Here is a 10,582-nt window from a genome sequence, read left to right as displayed (position 1 = left end):
AAATATTTCGTTGTAGAACTAGGGAATGGCTTAAAAGAGGGGTGGTGAAAATATTTCGTTTTCAGAAGGAATGGCTTTAAGAGGTGGATGGTGAATATGTTTCATTTTAAAACTGGGGAATGGCTTTGAAAATGTTAAATATTAAATGGTGAAAATATTTTGTTTTTCCTTTAAGGGGAGTGGTCTCAGGTGGTAAAATAATTCGTTTTTCTGTACGAAGGTATGGCCTTTAAAGGTGAAAATATTTCGTTTTTTTGTATGAAGGTATGGCCTTAAATGGTAAAAATATATCGTTTTTTCTATAAAGGAAGTGGTCTTAGGTGGTGAAAATAATTCGTTTTTGGTGTGGCCTTAAATGGTGAAAATATTTCATTTTTTCTATAAGGGGAATGGCCTTAGGTGGTGAAAATAATTCGTTTTTGGTGTGGCCTTAAATGGTGAAAATACTTCGTTTTTTCTATAAAGGGAGTGGCCTTAGGTGGTGAAAATAATTCGTTTTTGGTGTGGCCTTAAATGGTGAAAATATTTCGTTTTTCCTTTAAGGGGAGTGGTCTCAGGTGGTAAAATAATTCGTTTTTCTGTACGAAGGTATGGCCAATATAGGTGAAAATATTTCGTTTTTTTGTATGAAGGTATGGCCTTGAATGGTAAAAATATATCGTTTTTTCTATAAAGGAAGTGGTCTTAGGTGGTGAAAATAATTCGTTTTTGGTGTGGCCTTAAATGGTGAAAATATTTCGTTTTTTCTATAAGGGGAATGGTCTTAGGTGGTGAAAATAATTCGTTTTTGGCGTGGTCTTAAATGGTGAAAATACTTCGTTTTTTCTATAAAGGGAGTGGCCTTAGGTGGTGAAAATAATTCGTCTTTGGTGTGCCCTTAAATGGTGAAAATATTTCGTTTTTCCTTTAAAGGGGAGTGGTCTCAGGTGGTAAAATAATTCGTTTTTGGTGTGGCCTTAAATGGTGAAAATACTTCGTTTTTTCTATAAAGGGAGTAGCCTTAGGTGGTGAAAATAAATCGTTTTTGGTGTGGCCTTAAATGGTGAAAATACTTCGTTTTTTCTATAAGGGGAGTGGTCTCAGGTGGTGATAATAATTCGTTTTAGATGTGGCCTTAAATGGTGAAAATATTTCGTTTTTCCTTTAAGGGGAGTGGTCTCAGGTGGTGAAAATAATTCGTTTTTCTGTACGAAGGTATGGCCTTTAATGTTGAAAAATGTTTTGTTTTTTCTGTATGAGGGTATGGCCTTAAATGGTGAAAAATATTTCGTTTTTTTCTATAAGGGGAGTGGTCTCAGGTGGTGAAAAAAATTCGTTTTAGGTGTGGCTTTAAATGGTGAAAATATTTCGTTTTTCCTTTAAGGGGGGGGGGGGGGGGGGGGTGTGTGGCCTTAAATGCAGAAAAAGAGATAAATAGTGAATTCAATTGTATAAGATGAATGAATCATATTTCAATATAGTGGAACGAGTATGAAACATATTTCCATATAGTGGAACGATTATCAAATCAATTTGGAAAGTTAGCTTGGAAGATAATATTATAAGAGTCAGTTTACGGTACGCATGGTTACTGCTAGTTCATATCCGTAGATGTTAGAAATGTGCCGGTCGTAGCATTATTTTTATAGATTGTTTTAGGTTTGCTTAAAATGTTGTTAAGTTGGTTATCCTGAGCCACTGTGTTGTTCCATTTTTCCAGGACTTTCTGTTTGATGTTTCTGTCTTTATTGTTGTGTAGCACCAGTGGTAGGAAGTTTTTTGTTTCTTTTTGTTTGTTGCCGTAGATAAGTTCATATCTTGTTTTGGTCATGGCTTTCTGGATATTCTGCAAAATGATTTGAAGAGGGTAGCCTCTGGCTAGAAGATTTCTTGAGAGATTTTTGAGTTCTTTATTAAGGGTACAGTTGTCGCTGATGATGGTGTTGTAACGAATGGCTTGAGAGTAAACGATACCTTCCTTTACGTGTAGTGGGTGGTTAGAGTTAACTTTGGTTAGACTGTTATTGCATCTTATCCCGGGGGGGGGGGGTACTAGGGCAAGATGGGTTACGGGGATGCTCCGCTGGTCAGGGTACCTTTGTTAACCTCCGCGAGTCCCAGGTAGGGTCGCAAAAACACCAAAATAGAAAAATCAGTCCCACGTAGGGTGCCAATTTTTGGAAAATTTGGGAAAAAAGTAGAAAATTTGAGAAAATTTTGGAATTTCAGTCCCATTCAGGGTCACTTTTTTCGCAAATTTCGAGTCCCACGTAGGGTTCATTTTTCGAACCTCAGCGGAGCACCCCCGTCGGTCGACAAGGGTAGTACCCCCCCCGGGCATCTTATGAACTTGGTATCGGGTTTGGTAACTTGGTTGTATAGATTGTTTGGAGGAATCTGTAAATAAAAAATTATCAGACGAGGTAGGGAATTCACATTCTAAACTTTATTATACAAGTGGTGTTGGGATACAAATTTAGTATCAAAAAATATTCGATTTCTTGCTAGTTGAGCACAAAACTTCGTGACTTTTCCCTTGGTTCTGCTAGTAGGAAACCCTCTGTTCTACATTGTTATGTAGAATTGTATCTACATTGTATCTTTATTTCAAACGGGATGTTAATTAGCTTTGGGAAAAAATTAGCTTTGCAATCATCGTGCTACCTTTTTTTTCGATATCAGAGTACTTTAAATCTTCGGCAGATCTACCCAAAAGGTCAAGTTTTTAAGGAGAAACCTTCTAAGATTTGAAAAAAGAGCCTAGGCCATCTTTTCAATATTTGCTTAAATTTGACTAAAATTCCAAGATTTTCTCAATGTTGTATAATCTTCCTAATCTTTCTGTACTTATTTTTGGTAAACATCCAGAGAGTACAAGACCAAAAATCTACTCAATTATATTAATATTGAAAATAAGAACAAAAAACGTTGAAGCCAGCAGCCTACTGCTACTGTGTTAAATAAATAAGAAATATGTGTACTTACTATTCATAAAGGACCAAAGGGTTTAGAACATCATAGGAATCCATTGATACTCATACCCAAAATCATCAGCACTTGACATGTGTTTTTTCATTTTTTTATCTATAAAATAAAGAGCATATAACTTCCTTTTCTCTGGGGTTACCAGCTTTTAACAGCCTGGTTTCCCAATTAAAGGGTGGGGTTGGATTACTCTCGTAGAATAAATCAACCCAGCTGGCACACATCGTTGTTTCAACGTTCATCAGCCTGGAAGGGTCTGGCATCAGACAAAATCCCTAGTATTCAATGTGATAGGTCACGCACGTAAGGGGGACTTTTTTCAGTTGAAAAAATATAAGATATAAGATATAAGGGTGTGTCAAGTACAAGATTCACAAAGATTACAAAGAATGGGCTTTTCCAAAAAAGATTTGAGACATTGTGACTTTTGATCCTCCAGACAGTAGGTCTAACCCCCTGGACACTCAAATTATCTTCAAACAGAGCAAAATTACCCCCCAAACAGAGTAAATTTACCCCCCGGACAAGCCAAATTTGGTAGATTTTTCACTACCCCTGGACACTATATTCACCACCCATGTACGGACATTTTCTGGAAGAGCCCAATCATCTATCTTTTGAATGGTAGGCAATGGGCAAACACTCTTGGGAACCACTCTAAAGTGAAATTAATTCAATAGCAAATGGGACAAATCTCACAGCAATTATCTACTCGTAGGAGATAAAAACTTCGTTGAAGATGTCCTCAATCTCTACAACGTGTAGAATAAACTCGTTTAGGTGTATCGTCTCACTGATTGATATACGTTGAAATTGGAAAATTTTATTGATTTTTATAAAATTGAAAAATAAATAATTGTTGACATATAAAAAAAATCCTGCAGGAAAAGCCACTAGCTGAATATACTGATCAAATGTGATTTCATTATCGTAAAGTTTTAAAAACATTTTTATTGTGTTAGTCAAAAAGCCTACCGTACTATCTTGAAAAGATTTTCAGTTTGGCTCAAACGTAGAAACCACTATCGAGGTTGAATTTACTAAGTTTGATTGGATCCTTACCTAAAACACCTATTAAAGTTAGCAACAGAACAAACAAAAAGAAAAAAAATCCATTCCCTACCCAACAGAAAAAAACTAAATACAGAGTGTCCCACAAAACTTCTCAATAGATTCTACTTAGGAGAAAATTTTTCTGAGACATTCTGTAAAACTACAAACAATATTTTTATCAGTATTCCCTGGTAAAATGTGGTGAAAATCATATAATATCCTACGTCTGCGCAGTAGCATTTTACACAATTCAACAAAAGGCAAGCTGTTTACGAAACATTATCTACCCTGCTGCTTCCAAATTAAAATTCACCACTTTATGAGAACTTTGAGGATTCGAATTAGAACAATGAACTTCAAATTGCCCAGGATTGCCCGCTCGATAAAAATGTTGTCTTTAATTTAGAATCTTTTGAGCCTTCAAGAATGCCAGCCAGAGAATACTAATAAACTAAGGAGTATATTATAGAAAGTCAAAATAAAAATCTAAACTTTTTGTGAGCTATCTTGTTTAGTATCCAAATAAAATTGGTTCAATTGATCGATGTTTGCAGCCATTGTGGTGACAGTTTCTTTCATTTCAGCCAAGACTACATCCTCGGTGGTATCAGGACCAAGAGATTTCATGAAATCTTTACGATATGGTACCGCTTTCATTGCCAACTAAAAATATTTTAGAAAGATAAAGATTTAAGTCTTAAAGTAAAAATTATTCAATATGTTACAAATAAGCTTATATTTTGTTCTTACGATGTTCTTTAAACGCTTAGTTTCTTTACTTAAAATAAGAAAATGTTTTTTCTTTCGAGCATAACGTTTCTAAGCATAACGTTCCAGAACACAAATAGTGACGATCTATCAAAATTAGTCGTTTGTTTCTTATAAAAAAACGTTTAGAAACAAAAATGTCATGCTCTTGAAATGTTCTTTCATATTCAAGACTTCGTGAGCAAAAAAACATCTATCTCATCAAAAAATTGAGTAATTTGGCTGAGAACATTTATGTATGCTTATTAATAGTGATTCAAAGTCCAAAAAACCCGTTTTTTAGCCGTTTTTTGGCCCAAATTTGCCCAAAAGATATTTTTTTTCGAAAATCGGCCCCGTCACATTCGAAGGGTTTATAGTTACACATCTTTGTGCAAGAAATCAGAAAAAACTAATAAGCCATTCTCGAGAAAAGTTGGTAACGAACGGACGGACGGACGGACGAACGAATGGACAGAGATTAATTTATGGGACCTCCACCGGGATAGGTCCAAAAAACATGTATTGTCTTAGTAATTTCTGAAATCTGAGGCTCAGATTGTTCTTAATTTGTTCTTAGGTTTTGGTCAATTTTCAGGCTCGTGTTGTTATAAAATTGTTTTATAAAAAGGGCGTGTATAGGCATTATCATAATCTTTACCATTAAAGTAAACTGCTCTTTCTAGAAAAGTAGGTATGCAAGAATATAATTGAGATTTAGACAGCAAGTTGTTGGCTGAAACTGTAAGCATATTTTATAATTAACAGCTTTCTGTTGAATTCACAATTTATAGAGCTAAAACTTTCAAGAAAAAATTGGCAAAGGCTAATCGTAAGATCTCAAAGTTAACTGGGCAAAAAGGTAGAGCCCGAATTACATGGGTCTTCGAATCCATGTAATTTGCACGAAAAAAATCTAGTAAATTAACTCTTGATTTTAACGAAATTTTCTGAGGACGAGTCGATATTTAAATACAGCCAATCAACCTTGTCCCCGTGTATTCCAGGCTTTATTTACGTTACTGATTGGCGCCAGAGAAAAAATTATCTAGCGTTATCAGTAAGCATAAAAAAGCTGATAATACGCCTGGGAACGAGGTTGGTAGCCAATCAGATTTTATTTAGTCGATATTTTGCTAGTGCTTATAATTGCACCGAACCAGAAAAAATATAAAAATAAGACCGATGATGTATTAGACTTACTGAGAAAATTCCTTGCACCATCCATCCGTGAAATTGTTTGAGTGAATTTTCGTAAGCTTTTTTGGCGCACTTCACTAAATCCTCTTCGCCTGTCATTACTTCTTCCAAGAAAACACGGATAAAAGACAATGCCCTATGGAAAAAAAAAGAAGAAGAAAACATGAACGACTCCAGCTGGGTGATATTATGTAAAGATTGCGGTTCCTTTAACTCGAACAGGACAGGATAGGCCTTAAACAGCTACCTGCGGTAGAGAGTTGACCTCACTTCGCTACATAGCTTTGAACTCGTTTCGAATTAAACATGCCTAATTTGTAGATACAGACCCCGGGGGGGGGGGGTACTAGGGTTGGTGAATGAGGGGTATGTGCGGACGGGACCTCCGAAAACCGACCCTTAGAGAGACCAAATTTTAGTGAAAAAGTGACCCTTAGAGAGACTTTTTCGAAAAATGTTCTCTGATTTTCAAAAGATTCCTACCCTTAGTGAGACTTTTTTGTAATTTTTTATCTCAAAACCAAAATTTTTTTCTAAAAATCGAAATTTTTCCCACCCTTAGAGAGACTACTTTGAAATTTCCTGATTTTTGTAACCCTTAGAGAGACTTTGAAAGGTGAAAAACCCGACCCTTACCGTCCGCACATACCCAGCACCTATTTTTGCCTAAGTACCCCCCCCCCGGATACAGACAGAAACTTTTTTAGAAATAGCATAATAATTACGTAAAATTATTTATAAAATTAAGTATGAGACGACAAAGTTATAAATCCTGATATAGTTGGCAGTGCTGGGATGACCGTAAACAAGTTGATACCTTATTACACGAATATTAAAATAGGTAAGTAATCAACGGCCTTGAAATTAACACTCCAAAAATTAACACGAATTTTATTGCTTTTTCAAGGACACCATGGCTGGTTTTAATTAAGGGGGTTTTTATTAAACACGAAATTTTTCAATTCGTGTTAATAAAATGACTAGTAATATTCGTGTAATAAGGTAAATGGTTCAGACTGAAAATCATTATTCCCAGATTATCAATTGCCACATTAAACATTTAAATCACTATGAAAAATCGTGTGTTCCTAAGAAATTTAACCAACGAATAAGACCAATGAGAACACATAATTCTGAACTGGTAAGAATTTTCGGGAACGATGGTGTCCGTGGACCCCAGAGCAACTCCCTTTACTATCGGGGTATTCAACAGTGGAATAGCCTACCTGAAAAAGTAGTTAAATCATCTACAATACAAGAGTTTAAAGAAAACCTCGGTCTAGCTTGGAAAGAGAAAACGTTTGAGTATGATTGAAATTGTCACTATTGTTGCATATCTGTTTGAAGTTAACCTTTGTAATAAATCAAACCAATGTATGAGCGATTTATAGAGGCCCATGTGCTTGCACGGTGGCCTGGAAATATGTAAAACATTATTATTATTAGTTAAATGATTCAATTTTCTCACCTTTTTAACCATAACAAAGCGTCAGTGGCGGAATTTTTAGCTTTGGTTGTGTTGGATTCAATTTCACTGTTCACAATGTCTTGCAGTGTTATAAATTTCTCTTGATTAGTGTCATACTTCTTACGTAATTTCTAAAAATATACAGCGCAAATTAGTATCATACTAGATTCACGGGATACTCATAAATTAATAGCTCAGAATACACTCGAGGATTTCTCGAGATCTAAACAATACAATTTGTACAATTTACAGATAACAAGCTAGATGCTGAATGGACCTACCTGATGATGAAAGTTAGATAGCAATAAGGAGAAAAATGAAAACAATCAGGTCAGAAAATATAGCGTTTATAGCGAGATTGCAAAACGCCTTAAATTTTATCATTGATAGTTGATGGGGAGAGGGAAGGAGAGTAGGGAAAAAAGAAATAGAAAGTTCCAGTTGCAAAAATCAGTTTTATTGATAATTGAATCATGCTTGATGACGTTGGCGTTGTTAAAAAATAGGGAAAAACTAATGATGAAATCTCGAGAAAATGCCAAAAAACCGGTTTTTCCGGCATATTTCCGGCATTTTCGGCCGGAAATGAATTTTTTTCGAAAATCGGGCTCCGTCACATTTTGGGCATTACCATTTTGCATCTTTGTGCCAAAAATTAGGAAAAACTAATGAGCCAATCCCGAGAAAAGCTAGTAACGAACGGACGAACGAACGGACGAACACGGGTTAATTTATAGGACCTCTACCCCACCGGGGTAGGTCCAAAAATGAGATGCTATTCTTAGCATATCCTTAATTTTTATCGGCAAATTTCATATTTAATATTCTTATGAGTATATTATTCTTATAAAAAAAGCATGTAGCGGAGAAGCTGCATTTTATTTATTTACTTACAGCAATGTTTCCATTGATATCCGATTTGACTGGTGCAAATGCCGTGGACCCTAACACATCTGAAATAACAGAAATACAAAGAGTGTTTTTATTTAACCGCCTCTGATTTCAATTAAGAAACTGTAGCTTCGTTCATTAACCAGAGATGCATATGTATATATGAGAAACATAATGGGATCATTGTAAAACATTGTAGATCACCAACTCGCAACTTGATGCCATAAAGATTCTTTTCTTTGAACTTTCAAAAACCTCAGTCAGAGCTGGTTAAGCCCATTTTTAGTTGAAAATTTTAGGTTTAAACAGGAATAGAAAAGTCTTTCTACAGCCCCCTCTCCCAGACCCAGTGGGATTTTTCAGCCAGTGGGGGTAAAAATAACGGAACGAATCCCAATGGGGAATGGTATTCCCATGTTCTTTATGGCTGGGGATTTGAATTTTTTTAGGCCAGAAATTCAGTAGGGATCGAAAAAAACACAATCAAATATAATTTTCCACGGGGGACGATATTTTGGCCAATTTTTCCAGCGGGAGGAGGGGTCCCATTGGGTGTCTTTCTAAAACAGTGGGTCTGTGAGAGGGGGTTGTCTTTCTAAAGCATTAAAAGCCTCTTACCAAAGAAAGGGACAATTTCACTGCAAGCTTTCAAAAAAGCATCAGTGTTGATTTTACCATCTTCTGGGATTGGTTGGTATTTGTTGATAGCTTTGCCAAAGAATGAAGACATTGCAATTGTTGTTGATGTTGTAGTGTTGATTTTTTGTTTTATTTATCCTCTGTTAAAAAAATAAAGAATAATAAAATCTTTCTGATGAGCAAAGCATACCGCAATAAAATATTGATAATTGAATCGAAAATTCTATGGAAGTCCGTTGTAGGAGACCTTAAGAATTACGTATCCCTGGCCTAACATCCCTAAAGAGACCTGACTTTCTAAAGTAAGAAAAATTGAATAAACTCTTCATTACTCTCTGTCCCTCTCTAGATCGAATTAGATTTTTATTCAGCTAACACATACGAAATTTCAAAATTTAAAAGTCGCTCTTCAAGAAGGAGGATTCATGTACACAACCTACTACAATATATTTTAAAGTTATCTTAACACATTTTTAAGTCTTAAAGAAAAAAAATATTATATAGAAAATCTGTATTGATAAGAAAAATTTTACAATGAAAAATGTCATTACTCGTTTAAAAAATCTACATTATTGGATATGTATCAAAATGAAAAATAATCTAACATTAGCAATATCTTTTTAAAAGAATTCTCGCCCAAATTTCACACTTTTGATAGATCTGAACGGATTTTTCTGGTTTCTCAATATACGTGTCTTTGGAAACAACATTGAAACTGCAAAGTAATAATAGTCACATTGGGCTATACCAGAAAAAATTTTACTCCCTATGTCGAGGAGGTCTTTTTTGGGAAAGGTGACTCCTCTGGATTTTTTCAATTTTTCAAGAGCTCCTAGAATTTTTTTCGTATTTTTTGGACCATCCTGGATTTTTGACTCAGTTTTATCGACCACCCTGGATCTTCCACTTCCTTTTAACCCTGGATTCTTACACTCGAAAAACCAAATCACCCTGGACGTCACACCTCCTCAACATATAGGGGGTACACACTATTTTTGGAATAGCCCATTTCTAGGAAAGTTAAAGCCAGATTGATATGAAAAAAATGCTGATCTTGCAGAAACGTTACTGTTCTTAGCAAAAAAAATTGCGGGCGTTAAGTCAGTGGATTTTTTAGTTTGACAATATAATGTTTATTTTTTTAAACTACATCGTACCTAGGGCATTGTTTCCGAACGCTTTGATCCTAAAGATGTCAAACAATAATTGAAGTGAAATGGTCTATATATTTGATGGAACAAATATTTAACATTGCTTTTCCAATATCAGCAAACAGCCTCGTGTATGGCTTTAAAATTCTTTGTACTACTGGAATATAACATTACCAGTTACAAAAAGTCTCAAATGCAGCTCTAAAATTATCTAAAATAAAAAAAATTAACAAAATATTATCTACTTATAGAAATTCTTATATAAGGCTTTTAAATGAAAAAGGAATTATGAAAATTGTATTTATAAAATCTTTTTTGTAATAATTTAATGTATAAAAGATTGAAAATCACCTAAAATGTCCACTTTGAAATTAAAATCATCTCTTTTCTAAATGCGACCTTTTTCTGGGAAGAAAAAGCAAAAACTTTCTAACAATGATTGTTTTTGAAAATTCAGTTCAAGAAAATT

The 10,582-nt window shown here is 34.8% G+C and overlaps 1 protein-coding gene across 1 annotated transcript; it reads right to left on the bottom strand.

Annotated features, from left to right (window-relative positions):
- Positions 1 to 3,747: 3,747 nt before the first annotated feature.
- Positions 3,748 to 9,102, bottom strand: LOC136801124 (glycolipid transfer protein-like). Its single transcript, XM_067057746.1, has 5 exons — positions 8,942 to 9,102; positions 8,327 to 8,385; positions 7,433 to 7,563; positions 5,968 to 6,100; positions 3,748 to 4,680 (listed from the first exon to the last, which is right to left on the bottom strand). Exons 1-5 carry the CDS (start codon positions 9,051 to 9,053, stop codon positions 4,504 to 4,506), a joined length of 612 nt encoding a protein of 203 aa, XP_066913847.1. The 5' UTR covers positions 9,054 to 9,102; the 3' UTR covers positions 3,748 to 4,503.
- Positions 9,103 to 10,582: the final 1,480 nt, after the last annotated feature.

Source organism: Clytia hemisphaerica, unplaced genomic scaffold (genome assembly GCF_902728285.1).
Source record: "Clytia hemisphaerica strain Z4C2 unplaced genomic scaffold, Clytia hemisphaerica genome assembly, whole genome shotgun sequence".
NCBI lineage: Eukaryota > Metazoa > Cnidaria > Hydrozoa > Leptothecata > Clytiidae > Clytia > Clytia hemisphaerica.
This window is presented reverse-complemented; position numbering and strand designations above follow the sequence as displayed.